This window comes from Ictalurus punctatus, chromosome 1, assembly GCF_001660625.3.
Source record: "Ictalurus punctatus breed USDA103 chromosome 1, Coco_2.0, whole genome shotgun sequence".
NCBI lineage: Eukaryota > Metazoa > Chordata > Actinopteri > Siluriformes > Ictaluridae > Ictalurus > Ictalurus punctatus.
This window is the reverse complement of record NC_030416.2, coordinates 17,285,084-17,303,413: the sequence shown is the minus strand read 5'-3', so window position 1 is coordinate 17,303,413 and position 18,330 is coordinate 17,285,084. Positions and strand designations below refer to the sequence as shown.

The 18,330-nt window shown below is 37.2% G+C and overlaps 1 protein-coding gene across 4 annotated transcripts in view; it reads right to left on the bottom strand.

Annotated features, from left to right (window-relative positions):
- rorc (RAR-related orphan receptor C) overlaps positions 1 to 10,222 on the bottom strand; it is a 45,644-nt gene extending 35,422 nt beyond the window's left edge. For 2 of the 4 annotated variants that reach the window (XM_047156662.2, XM_053682107.1), the window contains exons 1-5: positions 9,957 to 10,222; positions 8,192 to 8,378; positions 6,746 to 6,908; positions 6,404 to 6,514; positions 5,830 to 5,954 (exon numbers count right to left, since the gene is read on the bottom strand). In XM_047156662.2, coding sequence (XP_047012618.1) covers positions 5,830 to 5,954; positions 6,404 to 6,514; positions 6,746 to 6,908; positions 8,192 to 8,378; positions 9,957 to 10,097 — 727 coding nt within the window. In that variant the 5' untranslated portion in view covers positions 10,098 to 10,222. Of the gene's footprint in view, positions 1 to 5,829; positions 5,955 to 6,403; positions 6,515 to 6,745; positions 6,909 to 8,191; positions 8,379 to 9,836; positions 9,923 to 9,956 lie in introns of those variants that run through there. The other 2 variants (XM_047156664.2, XM_047156666.2) reach the window with 2 other exon arrangements.
- Between the last annotated feature and the right edge of the window lie 8,108 nt (positions 10,223 to 18,330).

Here is an 18,330-nt window from a genome sequence, read left to right as displayed (position 1 = left end):
AAGAGAAAAACCCACATGAACATGAGGAGAATATGTGAAACTCCACACAGATAGTAACCCAATCTCAGGATCAAACCAGGGACCCTGGAGGCAGCAACCCTACCCACTGCACCAGCCAATTAATGAAATATAATCCAAATTAAGTCTATTTAATTAAGTTCCAGCTTGTAACACTACAGAATATGGAAAAGTTCAAGGGGGTGAAGCCATAAGCCATTAAGGGCTAAATCAGGGCTTAATTTATCATCATGAAACATTCTATATGTGACATTTAGTTAGAGCATGGATGTTATGTATCAGAGAAGAAATGCTGGACTAGTTTCCAGCAGTCACTGCACCATACTACATTGCAGTCACATGACCACGTGCACCTGAATCACGTTCTTGTTAATGAGCACTCGTGTGTATAGCCACAGTTTTCACTGCACTCCTTGTCTTACATTTGTCTTTGGTTCATGTTTAGTCTTTGCCATAAGGTTATAGTGTCTTTTGTGTTTTTGTCTTGGTCTTTATTAAACTTATTATCTGCACTTGCATCCGTCTCCATCTCCAAATCGTTACAATGGAACATCTTAATATTGTAAATAATACAATATTTTAATAGGATGTAAAATCATTATTCTGGCAGAAGATATATTTTTTCACTAATTAAGTTAATTCCTAAAAGAGATTCATCTAACAACCCCCCTGCTCCCTCCACCCCCACAAACACACAGATTTTATCTGCAGAGTTGCATGTTTTTCTTTTAGGCTAACCGATTTATTCTAGGGAAGCAACAACATTAATAAGATAGAGATATGTATGTAGTCATTTACTTGAATATAAAATATTAAAATCTATATAAAATATAAAATATACTGTGGGTAAGAAGGAGAAAAAGGAAATGTTACATGACAGGGAGTGTGTGTTTATATGTGTGTAGGTTTTACCGTTAATACCACAAATGGAAAAAATGGCACGGTGGATCTTCGTTTCAGTGTACCCACAGAAGCCCTGATGGAGAGCCAACCTGACCAGAGCCCACCTTATTCTCTCCCAAAATACAAACACACGCACACGTGTAGAGAGAGAGAGAGTGAGAAAGAAAAATTGCTCACTGTGTGTGTCCTACATAGAGAAAGAGACGAGGGGCCCAGTGGAGAGCATGGGGACATTCTCAACCACACACTTACACTCACATGCACACACATAAACCAGAGGGGGACTGAAATCTGAAAACTGTACAAAACAGGCTTGATGTAATGAGAAAATTCTGAATTGAGCAGATTACGCAGTCTTGGACTTTCTGGATAATGCTCTTCTTTTATGGGATTTTGCGGTTCATATACTATATAATGTAAGGGAATGCCTGACCTTGTGTATTTCATAGACAATGACATTCCTTAGACAGTTACTTATCAAACCTGATGCAAGAGATACTATGGTGCTGTGACTGTGTATATCCCATACTAAACAGTTTTAGGTCTTAAAAACTAAATACAACATAAAATAAAGGCAAGCTGAGTAAACACACAATAGCTTTTACTTATTTATTTTATTAAAGCAAACAAAAAGTTATCCTATCACCAATGTGAAAAACTAATTGCCACCTTAAACCTAAAATCTGGTTATGCCACCTTTAGCAGCAGTAAATGCAACCAAATTTATAAACCCAATTCCAAAAAAAAAGTATGGACGCTGTGAAAAATGTAAATATAAACAGAATGCAATGATTTGCAAATATCATAATCTCATATGTTAATCACAATAGAACATGAGTAAATGCACCATTTTAAGGAAAAAATAAGAATTTTGAATTTGATGGCCACAACACATCTCAAAAAAGTTGGGACAGGGGCAACAACAGGCTGGAAAAACAAGTACTACTAAAAAGAAACAGCTGGAGGTTAATTTGCAACCGGTGAGTAATATGATTGGGTATAAAAAATATTATCTTAATGTTCTTCTGGGTTAGCAGTGGTTTACCCCTCACTACTCTTCCGTGGAAGCCATTTTTGCCCAGTGACTTTCTGATAGTGGAGTCACGAACAGTGACCTTTATTGATGCAAGAGAGGCCTGTAGTTCCTTTGATGTTGTCCTTGGCTCTATTGTGACTTCCTGGATGAGTAGTTGCTGTGCTCTTCGAGGAATTTTGGAAGGTTGGCCTCTTCTGGGAAGGTTCACTACTGTGAGTTTTTCTATTTGGAGATATATTTTTTCACTGTGGTCTTTTGGAGTCCCAGAGCCTTTGAAACAGCTTTGTAACCCTTCCCAGAATGATGTCTTTCCATCACCTTCTTCCTTATCATTTCTGGAATTTCTATTAATTTTGGCATAATGTGTTACTGGGTAAGAGCTTTTAACCACCTTCACGTTGTTGAAAAGTTCTGTTTACATGTTAATTTGATTTAACAGGGTTTGCAGTAATCAGTCCTGGTTGTATCTTGTCCAGCTGAACCCCATTATGAATACAGTTCCATAGATTTGGGGAATTAGTAACTACGGGGGCAAATACATATTCACACAGGCCCAGTTGCTATTAGATAACTTTTGTTTCAATAAATAACATTATAATTTAAAAACTGTATTTTGTGTTTACTCAGATTGCCTTTGTTGTATCTTAGATTTTGTTTTAATTTCTGAAACAATATGTTATGAGATAAACACAAAATCAGAAGAAATCGGGATACTATTTCAGGAAACACTTTTTCACAGTACTACGTATAGGTATATGCCCAGTGGGAACAGACTAACGTGGCATCACCACATGAGCATATAAACTGAATGGGTCGTATTAAATGACTACTGTCATTCATGTGCTAAGACCACAGTTTCTCTCACGATATGAATGTATCTTCTTTAGATGTGGACAGCATGTCACTCATTACTGTAATGCTTTATATTATTCAGATCTTTTTACTGGAATAATAAAGGAAGGGGGAGGGGGAACAACAAGGTATATGAGATGTACAAGTTAAAAACTAATTGCAGAGTAAGAAATACAACATCAAACGCATTTTTGTGTGTGATATCAGATTTCAGATTTCTGAACCACAGGTAGAAACTTTACTTTTATTCAAGTTGTCTAGCAAACAAGCACTTCAGTTGTTACAAAGACCCAAAGATCAAGAACCCACTTTGGTTGTCCCAATAAGGAAAACCTTAAAGGTTGTTTGTAGAGCCCAACAACATTTTTTTTTCCTAATAGTGTAGTATTATTTGCTCTCACTAGCACCCAAAAGACAGATCCAGTTTCTTTTACTGTGTTTTGGACCTTGGTTTTGTTTTTCTTACTCTTACTCTTATGGACAAAACCAACATACATTCTCAAAGCTGGCTGAATGTTTGGCCAAGTGCTTTTCAAAGAACAGCCTATACAAGGCTTTACCACACATTTAAGACCACACATTATAAAGATCAGATAAACATATAGCATGTTTTGCTCCATGAATATTTGAATAGATTAATATAAACATACACCTAAGAAATTCTTTATTGAAAATAAAGGAATTCATAAAAATCCAATGTGTATCTATAGATACAATAGTATATTTTTTATATATTTATATCATTGCATCTACCCATCAATACATTACTAGCTGCATGTTATTTTAACAAGTGGCTATTAGTGGTGATTTTATAATCCATCAAGAACATTATTATTACTAATACATATGGTATCTTCAGGCTCGGGGAGTATTGGAATACATGTAATGTTGTTATGTAATCAGGTAACTGGTTACAGGTAATCAGGTTACAGTTACATCAAAAAACAAAGTAATCAGATTACAGGTACATTTGGTCAAAAATGGGAATACTAATCATGATATTTTCTTTTCATTTAAAACCAAAGAAATTAATCTTTTGACATAAAATAATATAGACAGCTGCTTGATTATAGCTCTGGTTCTCTCTTGCTAATCATGACTCACGTGAGCAACTTCCTAGGCATGAGCAAATAAATTTTGTGCAAAGTGAATTTGGTAGAAATGAACACAAATTGTTCTTTGAAATGCTTTTGTTAGGGTGATCATACGTCCTCTTTTTTGGACCTTAAAAAAAATCTAAATTTGAGAAAATGTCCGGGATTCAGCTATAGTTTCATTATGATGTGCTTATGGTCTAATACTGTAACATGTGTGCACATATTTGCATTGCTTTAACCCCTCTCTACAATTCACGCCTTCTCTTACATCAATTGGTCGATTATAATTGATGTAAGCTGGCATTCAGAAGAATGTCATATTATATATATGATGCTAATAAATGAAATAAATAAAAAAAAGGTGTCCTCTTTTTGGAAAACCAGAATATGTGATGTAATGCTACCCGCAACAGGGACAGTGATCTTTTATTTATTTATTCATTTATTTATTTTTATAAAAACAAATCCAAACATGTTTTTAAATAAGCTCTAAAATAAGCTCTAAATAAAAGTATTTTAGATCATATTGCTTTTCTCTTGACTTTATTTACAATATGTGACCTGAAGTAATCCAGAAATAATCAGATTACATTATTCATATTGTGATACTGGGATTACATTACTGATGACATTTTTATGAAGTAATTTGTAACTGTAACGGAATACATTTTTAAAAGTAACCCTCCCAACCCTGGGTATATTCACAAACCCATTCAAAGGCCTAACAAAATAATACCTTAAATGTGAATACTTATCTTGATTTTTAAAAAAATTAATAAAATAAACAAAAAATAAATAAATAAAAAAGGAAGAGTTAGATGTTAGAATACAGCTAGAATACATAGAGAGGTAGAGGAGGTAACATTTCTCATGGCACTTCAAATTAGGTCCATTGTGGACCAACTGTTATGAATAGCGCTGTAAAGAGAGACAGAGACAGACAGTGATTTTATAATTTTTTAACATTGAATTGAACATCAAGCATCTATGAATTCATTAAAGTAATGTGCACCCTCTGTGATTCAGTGATTAAGACTGCTATGCACAATAGATTGTTCTTGCACTCTGGCTGACTGGCCTTTTCAGCAGAAATATTTCTTGGCACCTATAGCTGTTTTCTATACGTTGTCTAGCTTAAAAAAAAGTAGCCTGGCCTGATGAATCTCGGGTTCTACTGAGGTACACAAATGGTAGGGTGAAAATTTAGCACCAACAGCATGAATCCATGGACCCAACCTGCATTGGGTCAGCAGTCCAGGCTGGTGGAGGTGGTGTAAAGGTATGGGAATGTTTTCTTGGCACACTTTGGACAAGTGAACACCAATCAATCATCACTTGAATGCCAAAGCCTATTTGAGTGTTGTTGCTGACTATGTAAATCCCTTCATGGCCACAATTTACTCATCTTCCAATGGTTATTTCCAGCATGATAACACACCATGTCACAAAGCAAAAGTCAAACTGGTTTCATGAACATGACAATGAGTTCAGTGTTCTGCAGTGGCCTTCCAAGTTACTGGATCTGAATCCAAGGGAACACATTTGGGATGTGGTAGAATGGGAGATTCGCAGCATTTACGTGCACCTGAAAAATCTGCAGGAATTGCATGATGCAATTATGTCAACATGGTCCAGAATCTCAAAGAAATGCGACCAAGAATTGAGGCTGTTTTGAGAGCAAAGGTAGGTCCTACCCAGTATTAGTATAGTGTTCCTAATAAAGTGTTCAGTGAGTGTAGTATTCTGTCAAACCATGTGAGTTCTCTCAGTTCAGTAGCACATTATTTATCATTTCAAGATTGCAGTAGTCAATAGTACTGTTGTACATGCACATAATGTATAACAACATATTTAAACATGTAAAATTACCCTGTAAATGGTCATGTGTTTTAATGTGTTTAATGAGTGTTTGTGGTGGTCTACCTGTAGCCTCTGTGTGTAATTTGGATTCATCAGTGCTGGTCATTCTACAGGTTACAAAGATTTTTTTGCCCTCAATCCGATCCAGAGCACTGTGAAGCACAACTACACTACCCAGTGGTACCGGACTGTGTATGGACAAAAGACAAGAAAGAGGATGTTGGTTAGTAAGATTGTTTGGTATTGTTCTGGAATGATATCTCTCATAATAGTACAAAAAAATAATATCTAACTCTAAATGGACTTTTGACTTAGTTGGTAGCACAAAGGATTACATGTAATGAATAATTATTATAGTAGTAGTAGTAATAATAATAATAATAAATCATCATCATCATAAGAACAATAATAATTGTGAATGTGAAACCTAGAGTTTGCAAGTATGAGACTAAACACTCATGCGGGAATTGCTTCCATTGTGATTCCACAATTCCAGCATATTTATTCAAAACAAAACAAAATAATGTCCGTAAAATCACCTGTAAGACTGTAAAACACCTACTAAACACAATGAAACAAGGTGGGTATGGTGGTGATTTTGCACTTCTGAACCTTTGAGGTAGGAGAGTCTGGGTACCTGCGATAGTTGATATTGAGGTTGGCAGTCATAACAGGCCCAACCAGGTAACCAGCGAGAGTACCTGTCACCGTATCGATCATGGTAGCGATTGCTCCACCATGCACATGTCTGGGGCACAGGAAATCATTTTTACACCACTTCCTTTGTTGTTAGGGGATTTCCCCCTTCTTTCACTAACAGGAGTACATGCTATTTTTCCATTCAGTGTCCTATTTAGATTATTATAGGTTCAGACATCACTCACTGGTTTAAAAAAAATTTAAAAAAAAGACTCGGTTAACGTTGTCTTTGCTAAATCACACTTTTGAATGTATGATAAGTAAGATAGTGCTTGCTCACCCAGGAGGTCCCTCCAGTAGATGCCCAGCCTGGAACACACACACACATCTCTTCTCCTGCTTGTTCATAAAAACCACATACTCGAACGCTGCCCCATGCTCTTTTATGTTCCTTGTGAAGAGTCTAGCTTTAGACTGGATTATTTTACTCAAGTATACTCCTCCTACCAGATGCAACAAAAAAAAATTTTTTACTTTATTCTTCAAATTATGCATTTTAAGGCACCACACAGCAATTTGAAAGGCTGAGATAACAGAATGATGTAATAGCAAATTGAATAGCACGGAATAATTGTGTCTGTAATGCTAGTAGAGGACCACAGAGCAAAAACACAGACACACTTAAATATAAGACTATAAGGCCAAGTGTTAAAAGGTGTTTTAATGAGATGACGACAATTTTATCCCCAAGTTCCATGCAAATGAAACAATGGTGTGTTGAACAATGGTGGAACACAAATTGTTCTCTGAAATACTTTTGTTAACATGACCATATGTCCTCTGTTTTGGACGTTAAAAAAGCGTCTAAATTTGAGAAAATGTCCGGGATTCGGCTTTAGTTTCATTATGATGTGTTTATGGTCTAATAATACATCAAGTGTGCACATATTTGCATTGCTTTAACCGCTCTCTGTAATTCCCGCCGTCTTGTACACCAACTGGTCAATTATAAAAGGCTTGCAGAAACTATTGGTCAAATACCTGCCTCTCAACCATTAGCCTACTCTCAGCGAGCACATGAAGGTGAAGCGCTGTTGTGTACGGCATCAAACAGTTGCTTGACAATATCAGAAAATGCCAGCTATCCTGAGTCGAAACAATGCTCATGGCCATATAAGGTCATTTTTAATTTCATGTTATCACCTTGCTTCATATTACATGGCCATTCAAATGTCTAAATGATGGCAGAAGACACACTCATGGCATCTGATTTTATTTTATTCCATGGAATAAACGTGGGCAGAGTGAAACCAATTTTATATATATATATATATATATATATATATATATATATATATATATATATATATATATATATATATATATATATATATATATATAAATTAAAAATGACCTTATATGACCATGAGCATTGTCAAATGACATTTGTGTAACAGAATGTGTCTTAATAATTTTCCTTATTAAGAAAATCACCAATGAGGGACAGGCTAGCTAGAAAACAACCAGCTACAGCAGCAAGAAAGTCTGGCTTGGCTCAAGAAAACATATCCAGGTGATTTCAATATTTTTTTCTTATAGTTTGACTGCTTGGGTCTGAATTTTTAACAATCAGACATATATTCCTTAAGAGACATAGTGTGCCTTGGAAGTGCTTGTAATTTTTTCTACAATAAAACAGGAAGCAGAATAACCACAGCATTGAGTAAGCCTTTAAGCTCTACTCAAGGTGGAGAAAATAGGGGGAAACTAATCCCCAGTCACACACCTGTAACATATTTGAGAGAGCGGTTGTAACTGGGAAGCTTGCGCCAAGGCCTCTTCTCGGTTTCTTCAACATTAACCTCACACAGTGCATTATAACGATCATAAACGTCCTGCATCTCTGCATTCCAGGATGCATTGGGCTGGCTGAAGTCCCATGGGCTCACACTGAAGGGCCATAGCGACATCTTCTGGGTAAAGAGATGACAGAAGTCAGACAACGTTCTGATATATGTAGCTGTAGTTGATTTGCCACTGTCACTGAACTTTTTTATACTGCCAGTATAAAAGAAAGAAATAAAAAAACTATATATACACACACACAACATAAATAATCATTAATCATGTGTTTAAACATGTCATAGAAGAATAGTGTATTCTGCTCACTCCTCAGCACTAACACTATACTGTTGTCTTTCGAAGAAATGGTTCTGGTGTTGCGTCTGTATATCCTTAAAACCCTACTATACAATAAGTGAAAAGCAGTACGCCAAAGAAGAAGTGTGTCTGAATTTTCAGTATTCATAAAACAGTAGGGGAGAAATCCCTGGATGACCCTACTGCTTCCGCAGTGATTCTGTAGTATGGAAGCAATGCACACTGTGCTATCCCATGAGGCAACAGGACTGGCGTGGAAGAGCTGTCAGAATCAAAAATGGCACACTACCCACCCATACTGATCAGTACGTCCACACTACCCACCCATACTGATCAGTACGTCCACACTACCCACCCATACTGATCAGTACGTCCACACTACCCACCCATACTGATCAGTACGTCCACACTACCCACCCATAATGATCAGTACGTCCACACTACCCACCCATAATGATCAGTACGTCCACACTACCCACCCATAATGATCAGTACGTCCACACTACCCACCCATAATGATCAGTACGTCCACACTACCCACCCATAATGATCAGTACGTCCACACTACCCACCCATAATGATCAGTACGTCCACACTACCCACCCATACTGATCAGTACGTCCACACTACACACCCATACTGATCAGTACGTCCATACTACACACCCATACTGATCAGTACGTCCATACTACACACCCATACTCATTAGTACATCCATACTACACAAACATGCTCATGAGTACGTCCATACTACACACCCATATTCATCAGTACGTCCATAATACACACATAATACTCATTAGTATGTCCATACTACACACACATACTCATCAGTACGTCCATACTACCCACACATGCTCATCAGTACGTAAATACTACACACACAAATACTCATCGGTACGTCCATACTACACTTACATGCTCTTCGGTACGTCCATACTACACTTACATGCTCTTCGGTACGTCCATACTACACACACACATACTCATCAGTACGTCCATACTACACACACACATGCTCATAGGTACGTCCATACTACACATACATACTCATGAGTACATCCAAACTACACAAAAATGCTCATGAGTACGTCCATACTACACACACATACTCATTAGTACATCCATACTACACAAACATGCTCATGAGTAAGTCCATACTACACACACACGCACGCGCTCATCAGTACGTCCATACTACACACCCATACTGATCAGTAAGTTCATACTACACACAAATACTGATCAGTCCCCTCTTAATTCAAGCTTACCTGCGCCCATATGAGAAGCTACCACGTTAAATTGCTTCTAATTGTGATGTCACGTGACCAGTAAAAGCTCTTCAGCATTTAAACGGATGTAACAGTACATGTACAGGAGACTGAACTTACCGACAGGCCTCGCGCGCTTACGCGTGCTGAGTACCAAAGCTCCGGGATTGTAACTAGAGACCGCCTAGAGACAGCATCCTGACACAGTGTAGGATAATGAGGAATAAACCTCCTCACGGCGTGTAAACAGCGTAGTATCATAATGAACTGATATCAGTGTTAATACGCTGAACATGCTATCTGCTTATTCAAAACATGACGTAACTGGTCTAGCTCGTGAACTACTAACTAACATGAATGAGTCGGCTGATAGATTATGCACACTGTCATAGTTTATAAGGAGCCGGTAATAATATTATTTTCTGAAGAACTGGCCGCCAGCAGAACCTAGAAAATAACCCTGTGCCGGTGACTTTCAATGCCGCTAATGACACCGGTGTCACATGATACTCCTACTTCCTGGAGATGAGGGGAAGAGCTCCAATTCAGAAACCAAACCCTCCACTACTTCCATCAAGGGGACAATGCTGCGGGTATCATCAATTTTCAAACTAAACCAGTTCCATGCATGACTTCACATTTGTACTAATATTATGTAATTACGGTCAGAAAAGACAAGCTATAATCCTGTGTAATGAATTTCGGTGTGTTGAGTTCAGAGTGAAACTAGGGAAAGTGTCTAGTGTTTAAGTGTAGGTTAGGTTGGACCTGACGATCGGATGTGTTGGAGGGAAACATGCAGATGCATGTACATTTTTATTTATTTTTTTACATTTCTAAGTCATGCAGTAATACAGTGAAAATACTAACACGAACATAAACAAAGATCAGGGTTAAGCGTTTCTTATTTAAAACACATCTGTGTGCGATGAGGCGCTTTTGTTCTATTAGTGAAGAGTCGTTTGTGAATGAGTCGACTCGTTGACGTGTTTTTTTTTAAAGTGAGCCGACTCTTTTCTGATCCGGTTTTTACGTTAAGGTTTAGCGGTGTAATATATTCTTCAGTATTTTATATGTCTGTTTTTGTTCAGTGCAACCGTGACCTAATAATTCACTAGAAGCACTTAATATTTGAGTAGTATTTCACAGTTAACGATTTAGGTCAGAAAGTTGAAACGTGTGTTCGACTCTTTATTTGTTCGCCTGAGACAGTATGATGGTCCGAGTGCACCGCGGCGTGATTATAAAATTATAACAATTTAGAGATAATACTGTGTAATGATTTGCAAACACCATCAACTTTGGTTTTGATTTTTTTTTAAAAAAAACAACAACAAACAGCCAAATGAGTCGGCTCTTATTATATGAGCTGAAACGATGACTCTGAATCACTACTCTGCAAGTGCAATTGAAATCACGTGCCGGAACTACTACACGTTTCCTTAACAACCGGACTGATGGCTTCCATAACTACCATTTGAAGCCAGCGATGGCTGGATGTTCTGCTGAAAAATAAGTCCACTTATCGTTTTTTTTTGTATTATAAGAACTTAAATATTGTTGAAATGTCTGGTCAAAGCAAACAGCGTTTTAGGAACATACTTGCGCAGAGAGAAAAGGACAAAATAGAGGTAATGGTTAACACACATTTTGCTTGCCTGACTGGTTGTCACACACCAAAACCAGTGAATATTTTGAAAATGTGTTTCACTTGTCATTCTTGTTTCTAGAAAGTTGACAAAAAGACAGTCAGACTTACTCAACTGGAAAGGTTTGTTTTCTACCTTTGGATCTCTCTCTCTCTCTCTCTCTCTCTCTCTCTCTCTCTCTCTCTCTCTCTGTCTGTGTGTGTGTGTGTCTCTCTCTCTCTCTGTGTCGTTCACTCTGTGTCTGTGTGTGTGTGTGTGTCATTCGCTCTCTCTGTGTCTGTCTCGCTTGCGCTCTCTCTCTCTCTCTCTCTCTCTCTCTCTCTCTCTCTCTCTCTCTCTGTGTGTGTGTGTCTCTCTCTCTCTGTGTCGCTCACTCTGTCTCTGTGTCTATCTCTCTCTCTCCCTCTCTTTCTGTCACGCTCTCTCTCTCTGTGTCATGCTCTCTGTCGCGCTCTGTCTCTGTCTGTGTCTCTGTCTGTGTCTCTGTCTGTGTCTCTGTCTGTGTCTCTGTCTGTGTCTCTGTCTGTGTACTGAGCCTTGAATTAGTGTAGTGACTGTAGCCTATGGTGCAAAACTCATTAACAAACCGCAAAAGCAAATTAGAAAACACCTCAACAAAAAAAACACGAAAATAAATTCAGAAACACTGTAACTGGCATTTGATTATTCAATAAGGGCCTAACTTTTACATTTTGAGTTAGTGTTTCCAAATTATTTGAACACATGCTATCATGTCACATCACTGTCACGTCTGCTGTGGTAGGAAATGTTCAGCACCCGTATCATATCTGGTTCTCAAAGGTTCTATGATGGTCTCTTTCCAGTTTCAGAGAGAATGCCTAGCAAGAGTTTAGCTACATACACTAATTACTGTCCTATTTATATGTTAGATCTTCCTGCTAAAATAGTCAATGTAAAATAATATATTTCTGCTTGTTTTCTGCTCAGATCTCTTGTTCAGATGTTCTTCCAAGTCTAATCAAATTACATAACCAGAGAAAGTCGAAAAACAGATTTAGCCTTTGTTTAAAAAAAAAAAAAATCTTCACTATGCTGCCATTCACTGATCCTGATATAACCGGTTTATCTCTTTCAAGGATGAGTATTGTTACACACAGGTTAGAATTTGAAGAAGCCACCCAATCTGGTTTTGCCAAGGCCTTGTTGCGTGAGAAGCTCGCCCAACAGAGAGAGGCTAGGTTGGGTCATGTTGCTCTCATTCTGGTAGGTAGAGGGAGTCATAGAATTTGGTCATCTTCTTTTCACTGTACAGTGGATATAAAATGTCTACACACCCCTGTTAAAATGGCAGGTTTTTGTGATATACAAAAGGAGACTGAGATAAATCTTGTCGGAAACATTTCTATCTTTATTGTGAGATTGCAACCTAAAAATTAAAGTAAAAAACAGTAAGATCCATTGGTGGGGTTTGAAAAATAAAAAATGTTGATTAGCCTGGTTGTATGTGTGCACACCCTTAAACTAATACTTAGCTGAAGTACCTTTTAGATTTTATCACAGAATTAAATCTTTTTGAGTAAGGGTCAATCAGTTTGGCACATCCTGACAATATTTTGATATTTTGCCATTCTCTCTTGCAAAAGAATTCTAACTGTCAAATTGTTTGGGCATCTCCTGTGCATAGCCCCCTTCAGGTCATCCCACAGATTTTCAGTTGAATTTAGGTTTGGACTTTGAACTTGTTTTGGTGAAGTTTTGCTTCGGCTCATTGTCATGCTGAAAGGTGAAGTTCCTCTTAACTGTTTTAACAGAAACCTTAAGATTTTGTGCCAAAATTGAGTGGTATTTTGGAGCTATTCATGATTCCCTCCACCCTGATTAAAGCCCTAGTTTTACATTTACGGCATTTTTGGCAGACGCCCTTATCCAGAGTGACTTGCATTTATATATTTGAGCAGATGAAGGTTAAGGGCCTTACTCAAGGGCCCAACAGTGGCAGCTTGGCAGTGCTGGGGTTTGAACTCACAGCCTTGCGATCAGTAGCCCAATATCTTAACGACTGAGCTTCCATGCTCCACCATTGAGATGTTGTTCTTTTGGTAATCTTTTTCTTGTGCCAAACATATATTTTGGAATTGATTTCATCAGAATGGTTGTGTGAATGTGTATGTGATTGTGCCCTATGATGGATTGACACCCTGTCCAGGGTGTACCCCGCCTTGTGCCCGATGCTCCCTGGGATAGGCTCCAGGTTTCCCTGTGACCCTGAAAAGGATAAGCGGTATAGAAGATGGATGGATGGATGGATGGTTTCATCAGACCATAGCACATTTTGTCACTTGTTTTCGGTTGATTTAGTTGGGCTTGGTGTTTTTGGCGAGAAAGGGCTTCCGTCTGGAATGGGTGATATTGCAAAAAAGAAAAAAAAAATCGTGAACCCCCCAACCCCACACACACACACACACTTTATGAATGATTCTCGTTAACGATTTTTTTTAAAAATTGCTCCTACATAATGCATTATTAAATAGTGTTTTTTATGTATTAGAATGGACTTTGTTAAATGTAGATGTGCAAAAATAGCAACAGCGCTATTGTTTGCAGAGACATCCTGTTCTTGGTAATGTCACGGTCACTCCTTTTTCTCCACATGTTGATAATGGCCTTCCGTTTTTTGTTTTTCTTTTTTTCCAGTCACAAATCAATTCTTACTATTTGTCAATTTAATGTATAGGTTAATAAATATAAGAAATATTCTGACATGATTATCTTGGTTTTATTTTGCTATTTTAATAGGGGTGTGTAGACTTTTTATATGCATTGTATATGCAATACTATTAATGCTGAAACATAAACTTTCTCATAGGGGTTTGAGTAGATAATGAGATATCGCCCACATACAATTTACTTTGATGCTGATTGTTTTTTGTTACTCTACTTTGTTTTTCACATTTCAAAAGGTGCGTAGGGAGGCACTACGCAGAGTTCTGGAGGAAGAGAGACAACTTTATGCCAAAGAACTGAGCCAAAAGGGTTTGGCCATTTATCACTTAAGGATATAACCAGAGTTGGGTGTAACACATTACTGTAATATTTTTTTTTGATTACTTTTTCTGATAACACAGTAATGTAATGGATTACATTTTAAATGTATTCAATTTGATTAGTTACTGATCTCAATAAAATTGACGTGAGTACTTGCGTTACAAATTTATTGTTAATAAAACAATATCAAGTAAAATGCATTTTTAAAATAAATCACGTTTTGCCCAGAAGATTTTTTCTTTAGCACTGAATAATTCTCCACTTGGAGAGGTTTGTCACTACATAACTGAACATCAGTAAAGAAAGACTGTAATTTTATACCTTCAGTGAACAGAGGCGAGACCAATTAGAGAGGTTTACAGGAAAATACATGGAAATACTTGTGTCTTATTGGCTGACAGTCTTTCAGTTCTGCCAAACGCTAGCTCATAGTCAGTGTGAGGACAAATGGATATACACCAATTTTATTTATTTATTTATTTATTTGTGTGGGGGTTTTTTTAACCAGTAAAGGGGTTGAAACTGAAACAGTAACATCCTCTGATGCTGAGCAGGAAAACAAGTTGTGCAAATGTTTATACGAGTTCCAGTTTACATGAACGTGATATGAGCAAATCATAAGGAAAGATCATTTGCATGGCACTGTAGCAGCTAACCCATAACTTGGTTGTGCCTCCCCATGGCTAGTGACACCAAACTAGCCTAATTAGAAAAGTTTTAGAATTTATTGTTCTGGTAGTCCTACACACTTTTTCTGATCATGTCATACATTGCGCTAAAATCGCTGAAAGAACTCCAAGTTTTACTTTGTAGTGTATTATTGTAGGTTTGGTAGGTTTTGAAAGTAACGTGAAAGTAAAGTAATTAGTAATCTGACTTTTTACATGCAGTAATCAGTAATGTAATCAGATTACAGTTTTAACATAGTAATTAGTAATCTGTAGTGGATTACTTTTTTTGAGTAATTTACCCAACACCAGATATAACCTACACACTATACTCAACAAACCTTCCTGATCCACCTCACATACTAACATACCTATCACGTCCTTATTTTCACTATATTTCCAGTACATCTTTCACATAATGATAATTTTCAGATAAAGCCTAAGACAAAAAAAAATTTTGTTTCTGTTTTAGTTACACAATGGATTTTACGTTCATAAATGCATTTCATGGGATTATCCCTTGTCAGTTAAAATATATGACAAGTGAATCAAACCTAATCTGTTAATAAGCACAAACAACACGTACATTGTGAGAAAGAAAAAAAATTGAACAGGCTAATGTAAAATGCAAAACACATTCAAATATAAACCTTTACATGGGTATACAGTCCCCACTGAATGTATTGGAACGGCAAGTCCAATTAATTTTTTTTACCTTTCATTGAAAACGTTTGAGATCAAAAGATGGATATAAGATGATACTGTAGATGAGAATTTCAACTTTCTTTTCTTGATACTTATCTAGATGTGTTAAACAACATTTGTTGAGTTTTTTAACTGAAACAAGTTCATTTTAAATATGTACAGCATTATTATACATGCAGTAAGTTTGGCATTTAGATCTATGGATTTTGGCAGATGTTCTTATCCAGAGCAACTTACATGATCTCATTTATATATCGGAACAGTTGAAGGTTAAGGTGTGTTGTATCAGGTCATTAAATCACTTGTAACCAACAAAACAAGAGCTACAAAATTATATGTTGGTAATTGGGCCTATACATCCAAGGATTAAACCATCTTACTATGACAAAGATTTCTGCATGTAACTAGGTGTATCAAGTGTCCTGTTGTACTGCCAGAGAATTACTCAAAAAACAAACTTTACCTACTGATAGAAGAATATTATTTTTGGGGAATATTATCTTTGGCACTCTGCTGCATGAATGGTACATTTCTCCATTATTTCTTTTCACTCATCATTGGAAGTTGGTGAATATGCAGATGAATTGCACCTGTGTCCTAGATTTGTGATTTTGAACATCAAAGTAGAAGATTCTTGCAAATTTTCACATTGTTCTCACAAGTCTTAAAGACATCAAAATACGGGAAAAGTACTTTTTTTTTACAGAAAAAAATGTACTTTTCCATGAAATTAATATTTTTAGATGCACCTATAAATAGTTAACCATTATTATTATTACTACTACTACTCTAACTCACTCTGCCAACTTAAACTTGGCAGTTGTTGTGGGGTAACAGGGCAGTTTAGTCAGGTCCTCAGAGGTGACTGACAATGTTTGATGTAAATATATGATGCAGCATGACATCAGGCTATATACACACTATATGGCCAAAAGTATGTGGGCACCTGACCATAACACCTATATATGGGCCATCTTCAAACTGCTGATACAAATTTGGAAACACACAATTGTCTAGAATGTCTTTGTATGCTATAGCATTTAAGTTTCCTTCACTGGAACTGTTCCAGCATGACAATGCCTCTGTACACAAAGCGAGCTACATGAGGACATGGTTTGCCAAAGCTGGTCTGAAGTGACCTGCACAGAGCGCTGACCTCAACCCCACTAAACGCCTTTGGGCTGGACTGAGATGGTGACTCTTTACCAGACCTTGTCACCTGACACCAGTGCCTGACCTCACCAATAATCTTGTGGCTGAATGGGCAAATCCCCACAGCCACACTCCAACATGCCCCACGCTCCACACTCACAAGCCCACTCTTCTAGGACTTCCCAGAAGAGTGGAGGTTATTATAACAGCAAAGTCGGGACTAAATCTGGAATGGGATGTTCAAGAAGCACATATGAGTGTGATTGGTGCGATACAAACCTTTGGCCATATAATATAGCTCAAAGATATAAGAAATAAAGTTAGTTTGGTAGCCTGCAAGACACATCAACAGTGGGACTGGGAATCTACTTATCTACTCTAGTCTCCTCCCACAGCCTAATTATCCACCATGTGAAAAAATAACTGGGGAAACTGAAAGGTGTAGGTTGGCATTGAGCTTACTCACTGGAGCAATTGTGTGGAAAATTGTGGGGAAATCCCTGCCACTTCTTTAATCTGAGCTGTAATCTGAAAAGTATCCCATTTATATGAAAAATCTCTTGTGTTGTTCCAGTCTGTTAGAAAGGACAGACTCGGGACATGGCTATAAGCAGCACAAACAAGGGACTGTTTTGACTACCATTGCTGTTTAAATTGGACACATTCACATGCTCACTGCTATGGAGATTTTAATTAATCTGTCATTGCTAGTCCATTGTTTTGTGTTATTGTGTTTGGACAAGTGCATTAGTACTGGTCAACTCCTTTACTGTCAGACTAAAACAACAAGGGATTATTTCCATATGTACAGTAATGGCTCTGACAATATAGGAAAATGCAGAGAAGTAGAAAATGCTTAAAAGACAATAAAATACAAAAGTGTGTGTTGAGGTGTATGAATATCAGATACTGCTTGACATGTACACAACAACTCTGTGTGTACTATAGATATAGAGTGTGTCCCAGATTTATTGACATCATGAAAATTAGTAGAAATTTAAATGTAAAAAAATGAAACCATGGAGAAGGCTCTTTTTTTTGCCTGTATCAATCGTCAATGGCTTTTGATCTGTTTCCTCTGGTTGTTGCACTTTGGATTTTGTCTTTGTACCAACACAATGTGTGTTCTGGATAACTTTCTTGGTTTTTGAACTTTGCTTGATTATTATACTATGATTTTTGCCAAACATTTTGAATTTGAAACAGTTTGTCTTAACCTGTTTTATGTTTGATTATCTGTTTTTATTTAGATTTGTCTCTGCCATCTTATCCAAGTCTGAAAGATGTTTTGAGATCAAACCTACAGAGGCATTG